Source organism: Talpa occidentalis, unplaced genomic scaffold (assembly GCF_014898055.3).
Source record: "Talpa occidentalis isolate TD23 unplaced genomic scaffold, MPIMG_talOcc4v2.1 talOcc4.7, whole genome shotgun sequence".
Taxonomy (NCBI): domain Eukaryota; kingdom Metazoa; phylum Chordata; class Mammalia; order Eulipotyphla; family Talpidae; genus Talpa; species Talpa occidentalis.
In genome coordinates this window covers 110,238,040-110,262,878 of record NW_023605083.1, presented here as the reverse complement: position 1 = coordinate 110,262,878, position 24,839 = coordinate 110,238,040, and the positions used below count along the sequence as shown (strand labels likewise).

Below are 24,839 nucleotides of genomic sequence, written 5' to 3'. Positions count from 1 at the left end.
CAGACCAGACATGGGACAGAGTGCTGAGGCTTAGACAACTCTCCTTCTGGACCCCTCCAGGGACCTGCAAGACTGTTAGGCCTGTGGGCCCCCACCTCTGGTGCAAGGAAACCTGCAAGGCTGGTGAGGGCACTGTCAACACAAAATTCATATGTAGGGTGGCAACCAGGTGCAGGGCAGGCAGAGGGGCCAGGAGGCCGAGAGGCTGGTAGGCCTCCCAGCCCCTGTGAGTCTGTATGCTCTTTGGGCTCTCTCTGGCGTTCTCTTGCTCTCCCTCTCACAGCCGTTCCGCCGTCGCTCCTTTCTGCCGCCCTTACAGCTTCAGCCTCCAGGCTCGGTGTGCACATTCATGCATGCCCACACCATACTCCATGTGTCCACCATCAGGCACGTGGGCAGGACCACAGGTGCCGGTCATAGATGTTAGTGGCAGGAGGGTGGAAAAAGCCTGATAACGTCCATTTACCCTACGACATACCGGTGCCAATCAAGCGGAAGCGGGTGGTGTGGAAGGCATTTCACACAGTTAACAAAAAACTCCTAAGCCTAGCTCCCCTACCCTTTGTGTTCTTCTAGCACCCTGAATAAGGCCTGGCCTACGTGTTGAAGTTGATGGTTCTGTGTGGGTTTCCTGTGTGTGAGAGAGACAGACAGAGACAGAGGGAGTTGCCAGTTTGCTTGCTCAGGGTTGAATACCAGTTACCTTCCCCGTGCCCCTCATTTGTCCGCAGCGGAGACTCACACAGCCTCTTCTGTTTGATTCACATAGAACCGTGAGAAACAGCCCTGTATGCGAGGCCGTGTTTTTCATTCTATTCAGTCATTGTATATTCAAATTCTTCCAGTTTCAGCTCTTGTTGTTCTGCCAGATTTCCATCGCACTGATGGCTTCTCTGAATTAATAAGTGTTTTGCAATCGCTGAAAAGTTTTCTCCCCCCAAGCACTGAGACTTATCCATATTGATTTTCTCTTTCTTTCTCTTGCCTCTCATCACTACTTCTTAGATATTTTATTTTGTAAAGTGTTAATAGAATTTTTCTTTCTCCCTGACACTTTATCTATTCAGGGCGTCTTTGCAAGTCCCATTGTAGGACGGGACTGGAGAGGAAAGAGCGCTATTCTCTACCACAATGGCTGCCCTAAAAAGCAGCCACGGACCCTCCCCCTGGCTCGCCAGGGTGGAACAAATGCTGGGGGGGCATCAGAAAACATTCAGTCTTCGGAAGGAAAGAAGGGCCAATTACGCACTGTTGAAAGGGGGGCTTGGAAATACTTTTTTTTTTTTTTTTTCAATTCAAAATATTTATTTCCTAAGGGGATCTGAGTTTCAGTTCCAAAACATGGTCAACACAGAAGGGAGGCTGTTTTTCTTACTGTTAGGCATTTTCAGCTCAAAATAAGGACTTGGCAGATATCTTAGAAAATATGGAGATAGGTGTGAAACAGATGTCACATTTACCTGCACGATACCCAGCAGGCCTCACCCCCACCCACCCGCACCCCAGGCACTGGAATTCTAATTGAGGCCTGGGTCTGAGTCTGCGATACCATATGCTCAAGTGTGACTACTCTGTGTGCAAACAAACCAGTTGATCTTCTGGTGGTTTTGCTCGAGTGGTGCTTGCAAGGCAGACGGCTGGGCTGTGTAATGCCCTCAGCAGGTGCCTGGGGGACTTGTCAAGCCTGCCTGGCTAGAAAGGGGTCTGGTGAAGGCGCCCCCATCTCCAAACTAGCATTACTTACTCCCGTCAGCCTGGTGCCCAGGAGGAGCAGTCACCGCGCAAGGCCATTTTCCTCCCAGTCACTGACTTCAGAAATGGGGACCAGAAGGGGAAGGCCCCAGGAGTCTGTTTGTTCAGGCTCGGTTGCTTAGCAACAAAAGGGGGCCCTGACTCCAGAAGGGAATTTTAAGCTAGGCCAGAACCTTCTAGGTTTGTGTCTGGCTGGCCTACCCCCTTCTTCCGTTCTTACCTTGACTTTCTTTACTCCCTATTATATTTGATAGCATTTAGAAAAAATAGATTTGTCAGTAGGCACCATTTTAAACCCCGGTTTATTGCTTCTCCCTGTGTCCTCCCCTCTATCAGAGATTGTAGTCTGGGAGGAGAGAGGAATGAAGATTCCTTTTTTCAGCTGGCTTAGCTCAGGCCCCAAACTCATTTGTGCGCCTTTGAGCTCAAATGAACAGTGCCGGTCCTTCCCAACCTCATACACACACTGAAATTGCTCCAAGCTCCAGCTAACAGTCTTGTCTGCCCGCAGCTATGTGGGTTGGGTTGTATTTTTACTGCCAACCTTGGACACAAATGAAACGAAGAGACCAGGCTGTTCACCTGGCCTACCCAGGTGAGACACTCATTGGTTAGGACAGACACATGTAGCCAAAAGCTGTGCGTTTTGTGCAACAGAGAATTAGGTCATAAATAAAAGAGTGGAATCTGAGACCAGGTCTATTTCACTAAGTGTGAGCTTCTTGAGAGCTACATGGTTAGAGTGTGAATCCTGATATCTTGCTGCAAGAAGTATCCAGAAGGGTTTCAGGATGCATGGGAGGGCTGGGGAAGGGATCAGGAAAACAGACCATGTCTTTGGTATCTTCTTCTGTTTGATGTATTTGAAAAGACTCTAGCATCAGTGGATTTGCCTACACAGGCTGCTATAACAAATTACCACACACTGAGTGGCTTGAACAACAGAAATTTATTTCCTCACAGTTCTGGGAGGCTGAAGTTCGAGATTAAGGCAGAATTGGTTTCTTCAGAAACCCTTCTCCTTGGTTTGCAGACGATAACCTTCCTGTGTCCTCAAGTGGTCTCTTTTCTATACCTGACTATGTCCAGATTTCTTCTCCTTAGAAAGGCATGGGTTATGCTGGATCATGGCCTCATTTTAACCTAATTACCTCTTAAGAGACTCTGAGAGGCCTCCCTGGTGGCATAAGGGTTAAATCTCAGCACTGTCACCACCGTTGCAGCCTGAGTTTGATCCTTGGCCAGGGAACTAATGCACATGGTACAGCAGACTTCTCCTGTCTCACCCGCTGTTCCCCTCAGCAGTGTAATTCAGTAGATCTGCCTGTTTTGCTCCCCACTCTGTCTCTGGTGAATCCTTTCATCTACCCTCCCACACCTCTGGCCTGTACCCCAGTTCTTCTATAAATAAATCTTAAAAAGAAAGCGAGAAAGAGACTTATCTCCAAATATGCTCACAGTCTGAGATATTAGGGAGTAGGACTAAACATATGCCTTGTGGGGAGGAGACACAGTTCCACCCATAGCCATAATGTTAGTTTCATTGTTTGTAACTGGAAACAATATCCATTACAAGGATAATTAAGTAAGCCATAGCTTCTCCATGAAATATGGAGGAACAGTCAAGATAGCATTTGCCATATCTTACATGCATTAGATCACTGTTATCAAAATCAGGAAATGGTGTTAGCCAGGATATGGAGAACTTAGAAGCCTTGTCCCACTGTCGGTAGCAATGTAAAATAGCACAGCTGTTGTGGAAAACAAGTATGGTAGTGCCTCAGAAAATTCAAAATAAAATTATCATATGACCCAGCAATTTATATACCCAAAGGAATTATAAGCAGGGTATCAAAGAGATATTTATATCCATGTTCATAGTAGCATTATTCACAATGGTCAAAACCCAGCGTCCATTGATAGACAAATTGATAAGCAAAACACAGGGTAAAGATAAACAGTGGAATATTATTCAGCCTTAAAAAGGAACAAGTCCTGATACAGCCACAACATGGGTGAACCTTGAAGACATCACGCTAAATGAAACAGGCTAGTCACAAAAAGACAAACACATGCCATTCTGCTTACATTGAAGTGCGCAGAACGGTCAAAGCAGAGACAGAAAACTGAATGGTGGTTGCCAGAGACTGAGCGGGGATGGAGTACGGGGATTTATTTTGCAGGTAGAGTTTCCATTTTATAAGATAAAAAGAGGTACAAATGAATGGTGGAGATAGTAATGAACACTATGGATATACTTAAATGGTTAAGCTGATTTTTTTTTTACATGATGTATATGTATTTTACCACAAACTTTAAAAATTGGGGAGAAATGGTAGTATTCATCTAATAACTGGGAATCATTTGCAGTATTGTAATGTTGCCCAAAACGTTGAAAAATAAAGAATGGGGGGAGTTCCATATACAATATAACTTAAGTTATATGGAAATTTATTCAAAATATATTAAACTAGGCGTAAAGTTTTTTTTAAAGGAAAAACTGGATGGAAATACACCACATTAACTATGGTTGTGCTGGGTGAAAAGTGATTTGGGGCTTTCTGCTTTTTTTGTATTTTCAAATAGTTTTAAATAAGCATCCATGACTTCTATAATGGAAACTACCACCAAATAGATAAGAGTTTTAAATATCATGTCACAGTTCCTAAAGCAGTCTCTATCCTGTTTGTTTTGCAGGTGGAGGATGCAATGCTGATGTTTGATAAGACGACCAACAGGCACAGAGGTAAGACCCCAGTTTAAGAAGGTTATCCATTCATCCTCTCCTGGCTTTCATCCCTTCTTAGCCGTCAGTCCCACAAGTAAAAGATACAGTGACTGCTCCAGGATGAAGCAGGCAGAGTTGACCATCTTTTGAAGATATATTAGTGGAGGGCCACAGTTGCACAGAGTCCAGATCCGGGTTAGTTGGGAAGCCATGTCCTTCTACTTGGGGATTTGTACTTGACTCTGCAGCCACGCCCAACATGCCAGATGCACCTTTCCAATCCTGGCTTCCTTAGTCCTTGCTAAACCTCAGCACTAAGTGATCCAAGTGGAAATTATTCATAGCAATTACTCAATTAAGTTCTCAATTTGCATGGAAGGAGGTGATTTAGAAACAGACTGTCAATCTAAAGGACCCCAGAACAAAACAAAAAGCACAAGCCTTGTAGATTTATCCCTGTGCACTCTGATTACAGCCGTGGGAACGCCCTGTGGCCTCCCGAGTGTGTGGAAGGCATCTCTATTACTGGTGTGTTCTGTACTCCTACCCCGCCCATGTTTTAGAAAATGGGTCTCAAGTTGGGGCTCCATGAATCCCTGAAATGACACACAAAATGCTTTATGTCTGCACTTTTCTTGGAAGAGAACCCTGAGCTTTGAACAGATTCACAAAGTGTTCTCTGACCCCATCCTCCAAAAAAAGAACACATTCAAGTTACTACTTTAAATAGAAAATTGGATGAATCTGGAAAACCGTCCCCAGAGGAAGCAAAGATTATGGTTTAGCGTTCCACTCTCCTGTTCTCCGGAAGCTCCTGGTTTCTGGGGTTACTATTAACAGGGTGTTAATGAGCAAAGCTTCCAAAATGGGTGGCAGGAAGCAGCATTCTTGAGAGACGGAGCCGAGTGAGCAGTGTTTCCTTGCCATTTTGGATTGCATTTAGATGTTTCTAGTGTTGTTTACATTCTTGCTGTCACCTGTGATTAGAAGCAGTTACCCATCTGGCTGTACATTCTTCTGCTGCAAGTGGACAACAGGCTGAAAGGGAAGCAGCAGTGGGGCGGGCATGGTTGCTTACAGGGGTGGGGGAGGAGAGGACAGTCCTGAGTGTGCCTGGCCACTGACTTCTGCTTCCATCTGCAGCATACTCAAGAGGGAAAAGGAAGATTAGGTAGAAAACTTGGGCATTCGTGATGTGTATGTTGGGAAGGGATGGGAGGGGTGGAAGCTGAGGGGTGCAGAGATGAGAGAGAAAAGGTGTAGGATGATTTGCCTTTGTCCTCTCTATTGCTCTGGAGTCGCAACCCAGAGAGGGAGAGGAAGGTGTCACCGGTGAGGGGCAGTCAGAATTGTCCTCCATCACTATCCAAATTTGTCCATCTTTTTGGCTTTCCAAGTGCTGCTTGCAATAGCATCGTCTAACTAGTTCTTCACAGCAGCCCCCTGGAGGGTTGTTGTGACTTTGGGGAAATTGTCTAACTTCCTTATGCCTGCATGGCAGATGTCCCAGGGAGGGCAGGTTCATGGTTGATTCGGGCAAATGGATGAAGGATCATGGAGCCATAAGTCTTTAATGGGTCTTTAATGCTGAGGCGGGGGACAGGACGCATAGGCACAACAACAGGTAGGGGGGCAAGGAGGCAACAACAGAGCCTCCCAGCCCCCACGATCTCCATGATCCCTCTCTGACTTCTCTCTCTCCTTTGTAAAACTCTTTGGCCCAGGCTTCCGCACTTACAGGTACATGCGCCCCATGCTCTCGGTGTCTGCAATCATAGCACGCGTGCTCCTTGCTCACGCTCCTTGGTGTGCATGCCTCGTGCCTGTGCTCCCAAGCACTTTTTGTAACAACACGTTACCATGTGTGGGCAACAAAACCTAGCGGGAAAACAAGGCCGCAGGTGGCAGCCATCATGACCAGCGGCGGGAAGACGAAATAGCCTGATTTAACCCATTTTCCTTGCAAGTCCTCAAATGATTCTTCTATGAAATGTGGATGATAACAGTACCCCTTCCCAAAGAGATTATCTGGGGAGGGGCGTGCCGACCACATGGTCTGCTTTGCAACATTTCCTCTTATCATCATCACCATCACCTCCCTTGTGCCTCTGAGGTAGCCAAAGCTCAGAGGGCAGACACTCCCCTGTGGTCAGAGCAGGAAGGAGCCCCAGGACTGCCAGTTACGGTTACAAATTCTGCTTTCCCTCTGTTGTCTCTGCAGAGGGCAGGCGGGTTTGTTAAGAAGAGTGTTTTCAGCTAGCTGCTTGTCTGCAGGGTGGGCGAGGCCCCTCTGGAGTGGCACTGTGCTCAGTGTTAGGACTGGTAACCCAGGAAGGTTCCTGAGCGGCTCCAGGCAGTGTTTGTCACTCTCTTTTGAATATCAATGAATAAAGGTGTTTTGATCTCTTGCTCTGTGTCAGGCCCTGCGCTGGAGGAGATGATAATTCATCTCCTTTTACTCTCACAGCTACGCGGGCCAGTGACTCAGTGTCAGATCACTCAGCTAGTCAGCGACAGAGGTGGATTCAGGCTAGGGACTTCGGGCTCCCTGGGCACAGTCCCAGAGGAGGCACCAGAATAAGTTCTCCCCTGTTTCTAACCCAGATGCCTCTGACTATGTGTGAAGCCTCTTTCTGAAGGCACAGGGTGCAGTGATGGGGTAGGCCATGCCTCTGTGACTGGGCAAGGGAGATGTTTCCCTTCTACAACCCAGTGCTTGGGATGGCTTCAGGGACATCATTTCTCACAACCCACATCGGAGCTTTTTGTAAGCATTAGCAGGAAGGAGTGGGGCAGAGTCCCTGGTGCATGCCGGGTCCTGCCCCCAGCCAAGGCAAGGCCTGCTCAAGCATCCTTTTGCCTTCCAGAGTTAAGACGCCTGTGGTGGATGCAGGCCCACTGACATAATTCCTGGAGCCAGGACAAGATGACATGCAGGGTCTCTTATTCTCATTATTAAAGACTATCAAGATGACAGCAGAGCATTCAACCACAAGCGGAGCCTTACTGAGCGTGGGGCCGTGTGCACAGGTCACCCGCCCAGGAAGGCTCCTGCGTGGATGCAGGCTGCTGGGGCTGAAAAGATGCAGGAGAGGCGTACCAGGGAGGTTCAGCCTCCCTTTTCCTGTCCAAAACTCTGCTTCCCTTGTGCTTTCTGTGGAGCTTGGTGGGAGCCCGACCTGTATACACTTCCCCATTCCTCTGAACAACCAAGAAGGAGTTTCTTTTTGAACTGGGTGCAAAAGCTGGGCTAAAACTTTAGTGATTCAGAGCAGTTGGGGGAGGAAAGAATTAAAAAAAAAAAACCTGTCACAATAGACGCTCAGATCATATATGTGGAGCAAATGGGCCCACATCCTTGGCCTGTGGAATGTGCGTTTGGAGTCAGGTGATAAGCACAAGAAAATCAAATCCTCCTGCAGCCACCTAGCCTCAACCTTACCTTCACCTCCTCAGCTTCCTGTTTTCCATTATCTTATCAAGAGGAAAATGCTGCAGTGGCAGAAGTTGAGGACACCTCTGTGGCTGGCACTGCCTCCAGCTTTCTTCTCAAAGAGGCTCAGACTATTAACCCCTCAGTTGCCACAGCCCTTGCTCAGCAATTCTCAAACTTCTAACCAGGCTCCACCCGGCTGCCTGGGGCATTACCTGTCCTCAATCCCAGGTTTTGGCTGGGCTCCCAGACACAACATGCTATCATGGGTTCTGCTAATGAGACCCTGGTTAACACTTTCAATAGAAACAGCCACAATTTCTATACCAAGTATCCTATATGTATGTGCATGCACTGTCAAATCTTTATGGCAAGTAGTTATGGGTCAACCATGCTTCCCAGTGTCCATGCTAGTCAGAACTGAACTTGGACGCACACCCAGCCTGTCTGACCCAGAGCATATGCCCTCTTGCTGGACTATTGTGCACATTTATTTCCAGATGGGGAAACTGAGGCATGTCGAGTTTGGGAATACTGCAGGGCAGGTTCCCACCGCCAGGCAGGAGCTGAGATGCCAGTAGAGCTGGTGTCTTCCTTGACCCCACCCATCCCCTCATTTGGTGACCTGCCATGAGATTATTTGTGCCCAAGGTCAGAGAGAGAGAGAGTAGCAGTGTTCCAGTTTGTTTTAGTCATTTCATTTGCTCTCTGAAAGTTGTTCCAGGTGGTCTGAAAAATATTGGACTGATCGTCAAAGGATTTAATCATTGGGGGAAAGTTTGTTGTAGGTTCTTGCAAAACTCAGATAAGATCTTAAATTCAGCATTCGGTATTGATCCCAGAGGGGCTGGCAGGGAGGAGGAGGGCAGGAAGAGACAAGGGCCCAGGAAGGGAGGACGTAAGGGAGGAGCTCTCTTCCCTCTCTCCTTCCACTTCAGTCCCAAGAAAAAGTGGAATGTGGAGATATTGTTGCTGAAATACATCTCATGCTCCCCTCCTTAGGGGGTGAGGTAGGCTCCCAAAGCCTTTCCCAGGGGAACCTCAGCTATCTCTCCCTCTCACTCCAGGGCTCTAGGATCATGAACCCTGCCCTGCTGGTCCTCCCAAGTCTGGCCCCTCAGGGGAGAGTTGGGCGGTTGGGGGCCCAGTGGAAAATGAGCTGTCTTTGAAGCTTATTGGATTCCCCCAGCAAGGGTCAGCTGGGGAGGGAATGACTTTTGGCAGAGGAGACTTGGAGGCACGCCTTCTCACTCCCGGTGGCTTCCATTACGCAGCAGGCCTGTTTGCTCCAGAACATGGCTAGAGGCGAAGGGACAGGATAGACTGAGAGCAAAATGCAGATCAGGGTGATGGATGAGTCCTCTCTCAATGGTTAGCAGTCGCTTATTAAGTGTAAAGTTAATGACTTTGGAGAGGAACCACAGCTCTGAGACACTTGCCGGCCCGCAGCAGGGCCCCTTCGCTGTACTGACCTCGACTTCCAGTGGTTTTGTGAACCTCAGAAGCACCGTTGCTGACCCCTGGACAGAGAGGGCCCTTTCCCCGGGTGACTGTGGTCTGTGCACCGAGGTGGGTGCCTGCGGCCAGAGCAAGGCTCTGCAGGCCCACCTCAAGGCAGTGGGGCCCGGCTGGGCTTTTCAAAGCCCGCACAGCTCCTGCTCCAGAAAAGCAGCTGGCTGGAGTTTAAGGTCTCTGTAATTTGCATAATCAGTTTATTTGTTAAAATGGTGCCAGTAAGATGTAGCTGAGACTGTGATAGAAGATAATGCTTCTCTAGAAAACAACCCTTAATGTCCTGACTATCTGCCAGACACTCACTTTTGAAATCCACCTCTGAAGTCCAGGCTGACTCTTTCATGTACACTCAGGGTGATTAAGAATCTCGCTATAATTATTTACTTACTGGTGCCTATTTCCTTACCCCCAAAAAGGGGTGGGGGGGGGTGTAAAAAGGCATAAATTAAATGATGTCAAGGATAATGTGTGCATGTTTTTCCTAATGAGATTCAAAATTCAGACTTTACCTAGGGAAATGGGATGGTATGACTGGGATGGAGGAAGAAGTGTGTTTGACAAGGAGGCCAAGTCCCTCTGGGTAGGAAAGGGTTGTTGGGTAGGGTTTGCGGAGTTGGTGATGATGACATGAGTGGTGATGTGACACCAGGGCACCCAGCAGGGTCAGGGTCCAGAGCAGGACAGGTGGCTGGGGTCTGTCCTGCTGGAGACATGCTCTTGCCACTTTCCCACCTCTCAAGTCTGCTCTCTCCTCCCCTGTGGTAGTTACTGATGATGTTAGGTGCCCATTACACTCTACTCGACTTTGAGATGTGATAAAGGGCTTATGGGAAACCTGTAAACCAATAGTGGATCATTATTGGTATTGATCTTAATTCTGCACCTGGATTCTGCCAGGTGAGAGAAAAGTGCCAACCTGGCATAGATGCGGCAGCCAAAGGGTCTTGACTATACAGAGGTCTCCTGGTATGTAGTGTGCTATGGCCACGGAGCACGCCGGCTGGGCTCTTTAATGCAACTAGAGAGGGTAGAATTGGGTTAGGTGATAACCTGTTTTCCTTCCAGAGTGTGAACTGCTGTTTAAGAAAGATGTTGATAAACCAGAACCATAGGAGACAGTCATCAGAATGGGGTAGAAACTTAGTGCTTGAATTTCCCCAGTACATCCTGCACCTAGGGGCGGGTGGGGGGCTGGCTGTGTTGTGGGCATTAATTGCTGCCTTTGGGTACTTGAAGAGATTGTATTACGTGCCTCCCCTGGTGGCGCAGCAGTTGAGCGCTGGGCTGCGAGGCTGCCCACAGCCTCTGCAGCGCCAGTTCGTTTCCCGGCTGCCGGCAAGGGTCCCACAAAAAAAAAATCGTGTTACAAAACAGTTATGTGCAAGCTTGAAGTGGGGTACACACTGCAGTTAGACTGAGGAAGAAATATCCAACAGTGGTATAAATGGACAGCCACTTTCTTGCCACTTGATTCTCAGAAGCCAGTCCAAAGCTCTGTATTTCTAGCTGGATTCATTCCAAAGCCAGGCTAAGTGGGGGTGGGCATGCTTGTGCGCACCTACCATGAGGACAACCCCGGCCTCTTCACATCCTTGTGGGGTTTTGTTCAAAGGCCATGCAGTCTTACCACGCTGCCCACCACCACACACACACATACACACACATACACACACATTCATTTTAAGGCCTAATCCGTCACCTGACACACAACAGGACTTATCCAGTTTTGAGGACTTTGTGGCCATGGAGGAAGAAGGAGAGGAGCTGGGTAGAGAGCCTGGCCCCCCACCCTGAACTCTCTCAGAAACCAGCCCCTGGAGTTGTCAGCACATTTTATTTTCTTGTTAAATAAACACCATTAGCCTTCCCAAGAATTGATGCAAACAAGACCTCGCAAATAACCAATTAAAAGGGCAGGGTTGAAGGGGAATGTGAATTTGAAAACATGTAGAGGAGCCATTAAAGATTCCTGTAGATACCCCAGCCCTGGAAACATCGATCTAAGACCTTAATTTTATTTCTGACAGGAAAGCGAGGAGCACACTTTAATTTTTTTTCCCCTGAGCTAACTAAATTCCAGAAGCGCCCATTCTGGTGCTGTTTCTTGAGATATGAATCAACACATAGCATGGATTCTGTTCACCTGCTTTCCTTTGTTGACTCAGAATAAGAACACCAAGCTCTCAACTCCCTAGCAACAGGGCCAGGGGATAGGGGTACCCAGTGCCAGCGGGGGCGGGTAAAACCAGGGGAATTTGGCACCCTGGATGCACTGGTGTGTAGTGTACTTTAGCCAAAGCATAAATCTTAAACTTCTTTTCCTTGGAATAAAAGCCTTGGCACTGAAAGGGTGGTGAGCTAATAGATCTTCCTGCCTCCCTCCTGGCTGTGGCCCGCGGAAGCAGAAAGGGAGTGGGCCCCAGGGTCAGCAACTTCATTGACCCAGAAATGGTTTTTGTGGAGAGGGACAATGAGGCTTTTGTTCAGCCCAGTTCCCAGAGAGGCCCAGCTCTGGCTCTCATGACATGGTTCAGATCTTGGTGAGGGCGGAGTGTGGAGCCCAAAGAGAAAAGAAACTTTAGCTTGGTGACTTGATTAAAAACTCCCTCTTTCTTAGTACTGAGGTGCTGCTAGGGGCTACAGAGGGCTGGTCTGGGGGAGCCAGAAGCTGGGGGAAGATGCCTCCACTGGGACTTGAGGTTCCCAGCGGAGCCCCAGTTATCATGCAGCTCTGGACCTGGGCTTCTGTTTCGAGTTTTGAGGATCCGGGGACACACCTAAGCTCTCTGTACCTCTTTATCGGCATAGGGTTGATACTTGATCTCATACTTGATCTCAAATCACAGCTTTCCCCTGGTCTGAGCTTGGGCAAGTTCTTGAAGGGCTTTGAGCCCCTGTGGAGGTCAGCACACCTGCTCTGTAAGAGTTAATGAGTCTCATTGGTATTGCCCACAGCACATGGGCAGAGCCCAGTAGTTTAGTTCTTTCCTGCCCCCTTAAAGAAGAGCATTCATTAAACTTTTGACAATCGGCAATCTGTATTTGAATATTTAATCGTCACCGAGCTAAAGGCTCCTTTTTCTTATTGAAAAATAATATGTTTTTTGTGGCTATTTTCCCTCTCCTTTTGCATCAACACAGATGCTCCAATGTGCACAGGTATCTCTGCAGGGGGACCCCACAAAACTAGCAACAATGAGTCATAACGGAACAGTGATTAAGAGCACACACTCTGGAGTCTGCTGAATCCAATCTTTGACTTAATAACTGCGTGACTTTGGACAAGTTACTTACCCCTTCTGAGACTCAGGTTCCTCATCCATAAAATAGAAAGGGTGACACCACATTAGCCTGAAGCTTATTTTGATATTCATAATAAGTGCAAAGGACTTGGCACCATCTCTGGTCAAAGTAAGCCTGGGTGTTTTATGCACATGTCCATCTGCTCATGGACGCAGAGACATAACAGAAAAACAGCACTGCTTCTGGGGAAGACAACTAAGTGGCCAGACTCATTTACCTTTTGAATTTTTGTACCATGTGCATTTGTTACTACCTATTTAAATATTTATCTTTTTTAGTGCAAGCTTTTAAAGTTTATGTCAATTTGAATTGTAAATGTAATGATATGACAACATGAGAAATTTTCAAAAGAAAAAAAACCCTCCCCAGCACTCTAACACAATAGCTGTTTTCACTTCTACCTTGTTCCTGACATGTGCGTATTTTAAAACCATGGCTGTCATGGGGTTGGGGTGCGTATATTGTCTCGCACTTTGCTGAGTGAGGTCTGGGCCCTGCCTCATCTGAGTTTTCTGTCCTTCCAAAAGGGGGACCGAGGTGTTCCAGGACCACAAGACAGAACTCTATGAAGCTGAGACTCTGTTGCCTCTGAGTCACCTCTGTCTTTTTTTTTCCATAAACATAGATAGATGAGGGCTTTCTTAGTCATTTCTGCACCTTCCAGACTACATACTGTTAAATGGACTGGCCAGGCTGGCCCCCATATGAAAAGAAACCCAGGTCGGAGGGGAGAGATGTCAGAGCAGGTAGACCCTCCATTTCCAGTTCGGAGTCTTTTTAAAGAAAAAGCTATACGCATTTTCCTAAGTTATTATTAATAAACACGTTGGGACCTTACACCATGTGGCAAATCCAGAATCCGCCCATGTCCTGATATTTATAGCTTCAGAGTCATGGCAACTGCCCAGTTCTTGAAGCTTATGAAATGTCTCGGTCTTGTAGCAAAGGCAGGCCTTTGCTTAGAGAGCTTAGGCCTAAAGGCATGCTGCTGGGTTCACATTCCAGTGCCAGCCCCCATCAGCTGTTATTAAACATCTCCTGGCCTTGGGGTTCCCATCTGTTAAATGGGACTAGTGTTACTAAATTCTGGATTTGAGGTTTATGTGAGATAATCTGTGCAAAGCATCTGACATTGAAAAGACTGAAAATGCTAGCTTTGTTATCATGCAGTCATTTACTCCTAAGGAGATTGTGACTGTCGTCACTTGAGGAATGAAGGATCAGGCTTGCTGACTGGAGAAATGTCTACTTCTAAGAGCACTGTTGGCAGATGCTGTCAACTTTTCCAAGAAGGGAGGGTATTGTGGGTTGAATTGTATCCCCTCCTCCTAAATATATTGAAGCCCTAACCGCCGGTGTCTCAGCATGTGACCCTATTTGGAAATAGGGTCTTTGCAAATGTAATCAAGTTAAGATGAGGTCATGTTGGAAGAGGCTAATCCAATGTGACCGGTGTCCTTCTAAGAGGGGGGAGGGAGGCCATGAGAACAGATGCGGGAGCGTGTCGTGTGGCTGCAGAGACAGATGGGAGGTATGCAGCTGTAAGCCCAGGATTGCTGGCAACATCAGAAGCTAAGAAAAAGACACTGGACAGATTTTATCCTAGGACCTTTGAGACAATGAAGCCCTGCGGACTCCTAGCTTCCAGAACTGTGAGAGAACATTCTGTTGTTTTAAGCCTCCCACCCCAGTGCTTGGTGGGGCAGTGCTTTCTCTCGGACCACCAGGTGGGGCGCCAGTGGACAAGCATAGCCTTTTCTCTCTGCAGCGTCCTGTCCACATAACACCTGCTCCCTTGGCAGAATTAGAAGCAAGAGAAATAGGAGAAATGACTTTTTGCCTAATTCAGAACAATGCCCCCAAATCCTGACAGAGTTTATGGCTTACCTGAGTCTAGTTTAGGCGAAGCCCCTGAAACTGACCTCAGGGTATTCAAGACAGTTTTGGGGGAGACACTTGAGCATCTCTGAAGTTTAATTTCCAACTTAGTGACCTCTGGGGCTCACTCAGTCATTTCTTTATAAGCCCAGGAAGAACCAATCCATTTAAAGGTGTCAGTACCTCCAACTCCAAGAATGCAAACTGTGTTCATTAATGACCAGTGTTTCCAGCTGGTTCATTCCTTCAACTTGCCTATTTAGGGAAATAAGACAAAAGAAAAAGAAAATGAGGAAACCAGGAGAGCCCATAAGAATGATAACAAAAGTCTTGCCATCCTTACATTCCTGTCTTGACATCCACCCTGGAAAAAAAATAAGAAAGCACAGCAAGAGAACGCTGTACTTCAAAACCTGCCAAACGTATTTCTTGGTTTCTTTATGTTGTCCCAGAAACCCTTCTAGGCAGGAATATCTGCCAAATTCAGCCCTAGAGTGAGTTTCTGAACTAAATTAATGTGATTGAGGGTCAGAGTGGTAACACCTACAGGTCACGGTTGTAGGATCCTGTGGGCACAGCAGTAATTAATAACTTCAGCACCCATGTGGATGTGCTGCTCTTTACCCTCAGGTTTGGTTGGCAGACCCAGCCGTGTGTAAAAGTAACTGCCATGATTTTACAACAATCAAAGTTGTGTGCCTTTGAGCACTCCCTGCAGAGTTGAAATGTCTCCCTCAACTTGCCACTCCATCTTCAGATCAGGAAACAATTGAAAGCCCCTCCTTCTCTCCAAATGTTTCCAGCATTGGTGCTTGTGCTCCAGCACCCCAGGCAAACCCGGTGCCTCTGCACCAAATTTGCAAAGTACGCAATGCTGACATCCGATTTATTATCTCAGAGGCTGGGCCGGTTCTGAGATGATTCATGACTCTGCTTTCACTGCCGCTGGAGGTGACATCATCCATTTTGGGCCCAGAATAGACACAGAAGCAACAGTGGCCCCTGTTTTGTGACTCTTGCCAGCCCTGGGCTCCCTCGGGCCTCACACCCAACTGCTGCATGTTTGCTAAGCAGGACGCTTGTGGGCCCTCAGAGTCTGTTAGACCAGTCTCCTTAGTGGGCAGTCAGCAACCTATTTCAGTGCTGTTGAAGTTGCACAGTAAAGAAGAGAAGGGGACTTCTCCCCAGGTCCCTTCTCTCCCTTGTGTTCCTTTGGTTGGAATTTAGATTTCACCCCTAACCCAAAGGTTGCTTAACTTGAATGGCCTCACTTAGCGGCAGGGGTGGTTGAGAAGGTCTGGGTGACATCAGTCATCCCACAGCCCAGCATTAGATGCCCCTGATGATGACTGTTGTCTTGTCAGAGGTTTGGACCACATCAGCGGTTTTCAACCCTGGTTGCACATTAGCATCACCTGGGGAGTTTTTAAAACATACTGATGTTCAGTGCACCTCAGATCAATTAAGTGAAGCCCGAGGATGGAGCCTGGAGGTTGAGAAGTTTAACTGGTGTGCACAATCAAGGTGGGCTCGCTGCCCCACCCTTGGTCAGGTGATCGCCCACGACCCTTCCCTCTTTAAAACCCACCAAGGCAGCTCGGCTGACCAGGTCTTTGATCCTGACCTGCGACTGGGCGATGGGGTGGAGGGCTTGGCTGGGAGGTGCTGGGAGGGTGCAAGTAGCTCCTTCAGATGAGTAGGCCTCCGTGACGCCAGTGGGGAATAGGACGATAAACAACTGCTGTTCTGTCCTGTAGCCGTGAATCTAGCTCCTCCTCACCAAAAATGCTTTGCCGACTTGCCCTCACATTAGGGGGTTGAGGCTAAGCGAGGGCGCTGAGGATGCTCAGGCCCGGAAGGCTGCTGCTGGTCTGTGGCATTTGTGGGGCCAGGCTTCTCTCCTCTCCAGCTTCACCCCTTAAAGGTCAGCCTCACTGACCTCCTGGGCATTTCTTTAACTCTCTAACTCCTAGGCCCTGAAGGTTATTCCTTGGGCTGCCAGGAACAGTCTTTCTCTCAGGACTAGGCTTCAATGTTCTTCCTTTGGGAAAATCATCCTCAACACCTATCCACTCTGTTCATGTGCTTTGTTCTGCTCAGTTCTTAATGATGATGCTATTTGCTTATTTGAATCTTCTCTCTCTCCCTTTATCCCCAGTGGCTGGCAAATAGAATTAATATGTGGCAAGAGGGTGAGTGGGAGGCAGATTCTCCTCACCTTGCTCTCTTTGCATTTGACTAAAAAAAAAAAAAAACCTCACTGCTCACCTCAACTTCTTTACTGTGTGCTCCATCCCCAAGCTAAAACTTAACTTTAGCAAAATGGGAGTGCAGCAGTCTCCTCTGGAGGGTAGTATAGGAGCTACAGGAGTTTTGCTGAAGTGCTTTGGGGAGCTGAGAGGGGTCCAGAACACTTTCTTTCTTAGGCATTGGGAAAACCAATCACCACAAACAAGTTTATTCTTCAAAGGGAAAAAAACTGCCTTTGGTGGCATAGCTGCTCTTTCTAGCAGACTTGAAAAACTGAAAATACTTTAATTTTTAAAAAGCAAAAATCAGTCCTATACGCCTACCTCCAACCTATAATTTCTGGTGGGGACTGGGGAACTGGGAGGAGGGGTGCTTAGCCAGGGGTTTCAAACACTATGTGCTTCCCTCTGAGGCCAGGTAGAAAAAGGTGTACTTGCAAATGGGCTTCTAAAGTTCCTCCCCGCTTCCAAAATCACAGGCTTGGCATCTTAAGTCTTTTAATTAAGTTTGATTCATTTGCCCTGGAAAGATTTCCTGATTCAGCTAGTATATTTATGTATAAACTACTCTGGAAACACCTGGCAATTTTTCTGAGTGACAATAAGGAAACAGTCTGAAAATTATAGTTGAATTTGTTCCCTCCCCCATGCTGACTTACCTTTTTGAAAAACGGATAGGATTTATAAAAAGTTTCATTTTGCCCATAGTACTAATCCTGTCTCACAACAGACATGTGTATCAACAATACCTAATAATGTCCCTTTATGTATTTTTTTAGAGCTCTAGTTTGTAATGGACAATTGAATCATTCCTTGGCAGATGGGAAATCGGCTAATTGCATGTGCTTTATTTATTGAAAATGTTCAGGTAGGCCCCAGAAGAGACTGGTGAGCACATACGAAAAAGTTACCCATCATCTTAATGACTTGATTTTCAGAAGTTAAAATCTGGGTGTCCCACTTGGTTTGCATCACAGCTGCTTGTGTATGAGTGGGGTGTAGTGCCCTTTGATTTGGAGGTGGCTCCTGCATGGCTTAAAAAAAAACGAATATTAAAAAGATATAAATGATCAAAGTAGGAAACTAGGTCCTCTATTATTTTACTTTATTTTAGGTTTGTGGTTCTTTTGTTATGAAGCTAATTAAAGTTCCCTAGTAAAATGGATGCATAAGCTGGCCTAGTCAATTAGCAGTATTAACTTTTCTGTGTGTGGTACAAGTGGCTTCCATAAAGTGGGTTGAATCCTAAATGGCACCTCCTTTTCCAGTTCCTTCATTTCATTTTTTTTTAAATGTATATGATTCTCTAGCAAAATATGGGGGGTAAGGCACTGCAGGTAGCCTAGCAAATCTTGCTGCCAGGGCGGTAGCAGCTGGGGTAGAAAGAGGAGAGCAGCTGTGGTTGTGTTATTAGTCATTCCACGAAGAAATTGATTTGATAAATAATAAAGCAGTGATATTAGCAACACATGCTTGCAGGTCAGATGACTTCGATGAAAGCCCCCAGTTAAGTGTGTGTAATGGTTTGACAATATATCTGCCTTCTAAAAACATCCTATTTTAAAATGGAAATTGGACTGCTCATGCAAGTCTTAGCAAATATGCCAAGACCATTACCAAAGGGAGCTTGGAAATCTAAAGGATGATCTTTCTATTTAATTTGGCCCCCGCCCTCTCTTGCAGACAAAGCTTAAACTTACTTTGTTTCCCTGTCCCTACCTTTTCATCTTAACTGTTTTGATTTGTAAAATGCTGTGCCTCACACTACACTCCTTTATGATGATTTACTATGCTATTCTTATCTTTCACCTTAAATCCTTGATAAGAGCATTTTAAAAATGAAATTGCTACCTGACACTATTATAAAATCTTGGCTGGCAGCCAGGGGAGAAACAAGATTGGGGGGGGAGAAAAAGACCGAGTTTAGAAAAAGGGAAGAGTTTTAAAGGCACCGTCTAGTACTGTTTTCCCCCTGGATTCTGGAAGCTTTTTTAATGGAACATTAGTCCAACCTGGCCAGTGTCTGTCCCTATTGTGTAGTGAACTGTGGGTGGAAAGTGGGTAAATGGAACAGTAAAGGGGGGTGCTTTGGCCAAGGGTAATCTGTGCAGATGAAACTCATGCATAGCCTGTGCTGTGAATTGAAACTTGATGGACAGACGAACAGACAGCTGGCTGGCATTTAACCATGTTTATAGCCTGGAGCACATGCTCTCCCAACATACTCTTCCCCTGCGCCTGTGCTGCTCTGTTTAAGGCAGGTCACAACAGACTCTTTAGTTACAAAGCTATGGTGGCCCCCTTGCTAGAATAAGGGTGTGTGCTATAATGGAAACTTCGGCTGCGTAGTGTCTAGAGATCTCCATTTATCCACAGAAGGCATCTGTGATGGGGGGGGGGCATCATTAAATAGAGCTGTCTGTACTAGCGGGTCATTTAAATTCTAATATAGCAATTTAATGAACTCTTGTCTTTAATTCTTGTGACGTGGAGAAAGACAGCCATTCTCTCCCCATAATGGAGCTTGTTAACCCATCTCTTTATTGGCTGGTGCTTTTATTATTATGACGACTGGAGAACTTATTATGTTAGAATAACAGGTTTCCCAAGTGCCTGGCAGAGGAGGGGATGTGTAATGATGATGATCTGGAGGAATCACAGTGGCCACTGACTTCTCTGGCATGGGCATGATTACATCTCAGTCTTCTGAAGAGGCGTGTGTGAAGACCTGGTATTTATTGTCCTAGATTATTGGGGCGGGGGGAGGGAAGCCGCGGAAGGGACGCACAGCACCCCATCAGCACTGACAGCCGAGGGGCAGCTGCTGGGTACTGAGGTCACGGCCAGTGGGAGCCCCATATGTAGCTGGCGATGCTGGAGCAATTATGCCCAATCTATCACACACCTCATGAAAATATAATCCGCCACCAAAAATTACTGCTTTTGGAAACTGTCTTGTCTCTTTTGAGTCGAGACTGGAGACAACCAGACAAGGTTCGATGGTAACGAATAAAGAAACATTACTTTCTGAACACAATCTTCTGTTACCAGTCACTTTTCAACAGACATTCAATCAAAATGCTAATAGCGGCGGCAACAAGGGAATGCAGTTATTGTAATACTAATTGATTGGTTGGAGGGTGGGTTTTGATAAGTACAGCTGAAGATTTCGGAAATATGATTCTCTTTAATTACAGTGACACTAATAAAAATGAACAAATGATTTAATGATGATTTCCTGGGTAATGGCTTAAAGATTTTGAGTTTAAAATGAGGTGTGGTGGAAATGCTTCAGAAAAAACAGGGCCCCGGTGGGTGGCCTTTTCTCAACCTCAGGCATAGAAGGTTTAAATCCAGAATACCCCAGGGAGCTGTATGGAACCTGCAGACTATGGTGACCCGGGCATTATTCCAGTTCGAAGTCAATGGTATTTGGGTGTAGGGACAGGAACAGATTTTCTGTGATCCCATGCAGACCAGGGTAAAGGAGGAGAGAGTCCTGGAGCCCTCAGTGGCTTTTGCAGGTTTTTTAGATTTACCAGGCACATGGCAGGCAGAGGTGCTGGGGGGCCAGGAGGCTGGCAAGCCTCCCGGCCCCCAGCAAGTGTTCACTCTATCTGGGCTCTCCGGCCTTCTCTTCTGTTCCCTCTGCTTCTCTGCTCTCCTGCTTCCGTTCGTTCTTGGCTTCTGCTGGCATCTCCACGACACCGCCCTTATAAACTCAGTCTCTCAGCCCAGGTGTATCTACTTCAGGTGCCCGCCATCGGGCATGCATTCAGGACCACAGGGTTCCCTCATCTATCCTAATGGTGGGAGGGCAGAAAAGCCTGATACTTTTTTCTTACCCTACATTGGGGGACTCAGTTATACTGATCCAGCCATGTTTTCCTTGTGGGTTTTCCGAGACTGGTCAGGGCCAGAGTGCTGACACCCTCCCACTGTATCGGTCAAGGCACAGCCTGTGCTGGAGGATCTTAGGCTTCATGGGCCAGTCCCATGGCAGCTGTGCGCCGGCACCACAGTGCATTGGCGCTGTTCTAGTTCTAGGAGAGGATATGTAGATCATGCGATCTCCGGTGCTGTTAGGAGGAGGTACCTTGTTTCCCTGCCCCCACTTAAAATGCAGCTGCTTTGGACTAGCTACTGGGATCTGGTGAAGCGATATAATGCAGGGAAGCAGGTGACAAGGACCCCTATTCTGCCCAATTTACACCCTGGTACTGCTGGGACGGAGACATGTGAAGGAGAGACATGTAGAGACACTTGGAAAGAGGCATGTGGGTGAGAGACACAGGGAGACTGACAAAAGCAGATGTGAATGCTGACGTGGTGTCTGCTTGTGCCCCAGCTTTTTGGGACCTGCATCAAAACCCCTTTATTATGGTTCCCTGCAAGAAGGTACATTAGACTGTGGCAAGCTTTCAGACCTCAGTGGCTTGCTTCAGACTGACTCCATTTAAATGAGCATTTGATCAAGAAGGGAGGGGTTTAGGGATTTTTGTTGGGAAACTATTAGGAATATCGTCCTCTTTATGCACACTAACTCAAAGGTCTTTCACACTGACAGTTTGCTTTACCTCAGCAGGGATGGCTGGCTCCCTCTAGATTATGCAAGTGTGGGGGGTCCCTCAGTGCCACTTGGTCACATGCTAACAGCACTGCAAGGTACCCTAAAGAAGATAAAATAGGAAGCTGTTGGTGAGGGGGCCTAGGGCCAGCTCTATTTAGGCAGATAAGTAGCAAAGCCTCCCTGAAGGGTAAGTGTTTAAATCAGGAGGCGCAGAACTGAGGAAAAGGTCTTCCAAAGATGAAAACCGCTAGTGCAGAGGCCCCATTGTCGGAGCGAATGTGTCGTGTTTGAAGGGCTGGTAGGTGGTGGGACGAGAGGAGAGTTAGGCGATGAGCGGAAGATGCTGACACGGACGGGATAGTGAAGGGCCCATGCACCAAAGAAAGGTGTCTGGGAGCCACTGGAAGGAGCTAAGGAGGGCACAAAGTATGTGATGTGATTTACATGCTAGAAAGATTCCACTGGCTTCTGGACTGAGGGAAGAGGGCAAGCTGCACTTTTGGAAGCAAGGAAGCCAGCCTGAGTTCATTGCAGAAAGGCAGGTGAGAACCGATAGCATCTTAGCAAGCGTTGTAGCAACGGGAGAGGCGGTGAGCTCGGGTATGTTTTGGAGAGGGGGACACATGATGTTCTCTGGTAGGGGGAACGTGGGTTATAAGGAAAAATGAAATTGGGGCTGACTGGGTTCTTGGGTCAGCCATTTGACGGGGTATCCAATGATATGGGGACTTGCTTGGTGGGAGGAACACATTTCAGGCAGAAAAGCAATAGTTTCATCTGAAATTTCCATTTGGTTCCTTTCGGTGACATTGCATAGATCCACAAAAATGCACTCCGGAACTGGCCTCAAGAATTAAAACAACCCAATCGAGAAAACTTAAGGGACCAGGAAAAAAGAATAACTATAAGAAAGAAAATATCAAAATCAACAACTATTAACCAGAGACACTCTATGGGGGGTGAGGGGCGGGGAAAGGAGGGATAGGGTCAAAATAAGGGGGGTGCAATTGTATGGGGAATATAAAAATAAAATTAAAAAAATAAAAGAATTAAAATAACCCACCAATTGTTTTTACATAAACCTCACAAAGGAGGTTCAGAGGAGCCCTGGGTTGATGTCATTGTCACAGTGCATACTGTCATTTATAGCGCTGGCCCTCTTTCCTCATTTTCATTACCTTACAGCCATTTGAGTTTGCTAATCCCTGGTATACTTAGTTTATTCAAATACATCGTGAACACCTGGCATTGATCTAGGCACTGGGAATACATTAAGAACAGAACAAAGTCCCTGCCTGCAAGGGTCTTACAGTGAAACTTGAAGCTGGAGTCATCTGTCCCAGAAACACTTTATCATTAAAATTCCCCCTGTGCTTCTCTATTAGCAATTCATCTAGAGGGTTTCGGGAAGGATCTGCGTCCAAGAATCAAAGCCTCACTGCATCTGCCCTAACAGGAACTGAAGGGGTCTGGGTTTACTGTGAATATCCTAGGAAGACAGCCTGGGTCCCTAGGCCCTGACCACTCCCTGCTTCTCTAACCCCCTGGGTGTCTTAAATTTCAAAGACTTAAACCATAAAGAGGAGTTCACCCTTTGTGTCCCTAGCAGATCATAGGTGGGACTCCCTGGGGTGGATTCAGCTCTGACAAATTAATTGGTTAAAAAAAACGGAAATCAGATTTGCATTATTGGGTTGGGAATGGGGGCTTAATTGGGGCGGAGAGGCAGTGCTAGCCTTCCTTTCAATTTGTCAGGCTTTCTTTCAAAAGATCTGCCAAAGAAGAAAGGGTAATTAATAGGCTTGAAGTCATTTCCGATGTGTCAGGATTTCTGCCTTGCTTCCAAGTGATAATGTTCGCCGGCTCCAGGCCTCTAGGGAGCCTTCCGTCTTATTAACTTGTCTGGGAGAAACAGGGAGTGGGGACAGCTCGGGCCAGTGGGTGACAGGAAATAAAGATTTGTGGTGTGGTGAGCTGTAAACAGTAGGACCAAGTAAGTTAGGTGTGGAGGCAGGGAGGGAGAAGGATTGCTCTCCAATGCCGCTTCAATGCCAAGCAAAAGCCTAGAGCTTCCTGGGTCAGTGACCAGCGGCTTCACCTGGAGGAGTCACCTAAGGTCACCCGGAGGGAAGAAGCACCTTTAGGCGCTCGGAACATTTGATGTGTTGACCTTTTCTTCTTGTTTCCTTAAAGGGGGAACAAAGCTCCCAACAAAATGGTTTTTCGAATTTCCAGTTTTTCTCCCCACTTCTAGAAGGTGCCTGCCCGCCCATAGGCCCTGAGCTTTTCGACTTTTCTAAAGAGATATTCAGGAGGCTGTATTAACACCTGCTTGTATGGCACCTTCTAAGACTTGCTTAGTGTGTAGGTCTGGCCCCTACCCGGGGTATAGGGAAACCAGCCCCCTCCCTTGCTGTGACAAATGCGTTCAGTGTGTGGTGTGCAGTGTGTGGTGTGGGCTGCAGTTCATGTGTTGGGTATACGAGAAAAGACTCCAGTCTTCATTTCTGGTCATTCACCACTGTGGCTTTTCTTTTGTCCTAGCTTTGCCTGCCTTTCCCTTCATCTGCACCCCTCTCCTCAGCTTTAAGAATTAAAAGCTGTGTTATTTTTTAATTGACTGACTAGGCTGAGGCTTCTTGGTGTATTCTCGAAGTTCTTACAGTCCAGCCTCTCCTTTTATCTGACAGATGATCGATACTCAGAGAGGTCAAGTAATTTGCCCATGGTCACACAGCCAGTGGAAGGTGGAGGTAGGATCTGAACCTAGGAATCCTTTTTAACAGTAGCTCCTTGACAGCCAGATAGGCTTCTGCATCTGTGCTAGGGAACAAGGCACCTGCAGCTGGCAAAGATGTTACCTGATGCTCAAGGTCCTATAGGATGTAAGAAATTAAAGAGGATCGGGGGCTGTCCATTAGTGGGCCAGTTCTTGGAACTGGCCTCCAAGCATGAACAAGCCAGTTGATGCTAGAGCAGCAGCTTCCCTGGCGTGGTCATCCCTAAGCGAGAGGGCGGCAGCCTGCCTCTTCTCCTTGCCCCACCCAAGCTTCAGTGTGAGAACGTGGTGTTTTCTGAGCCAGTGAGGAAAAATCTCAACAGGCTTTAGAATAAATGCTGCAGACAACTGTCGATTGTAAGTGTGAGTGGTGCGGGGGTGGGGCCTTCCAGAACTGTTTGCAGAGCAGATTTGGTGACACTGACTCGCAGCTGGAAGCAGGAGCTGGGGAGGCGTCAGGGCCAGCTTGGCTGGAGAACGTCCTGGGCAACCTTCAGCACCCATGCAAGCTCAGCCCGCCTCATACCTGCTCACCTGAGCCTTTCACACTTCCCATTTGTAGCAAAAGTGCTTAAGAAGTAAAAGTTGAGTTGATATAGGAAACCTGAGGTAAATAATGCCGGCTTCAGCTG

General features: G+C 47.1%; 1 protein-coding gene across 5 annotated transcripts in view; it reads left to right on the top strand.

The window, feature by feature from the left end:
- The window catches only part of MSI2 (musashi RNA binding protein 2), a 468,006-nt gene that overhangs the window by 333,577 nt on the left and 109,590 nt on the right, over positions 1-24,839 (top strand). For all 5 annotated transcript variants that reach the window (XM_054688818.1, XM_054688817.1, XM_037495200.2 and 2 more), the window contains one exon: positions 4,450-4,498. In XM_054688818.1, coding sequence (XP_054544793.1) covers positions 4,450-4,498 — 49 coding nt within the window. The remainder of the gene's footprint in view (positions 1-4,449; positions 4,499-24,839) is intronic.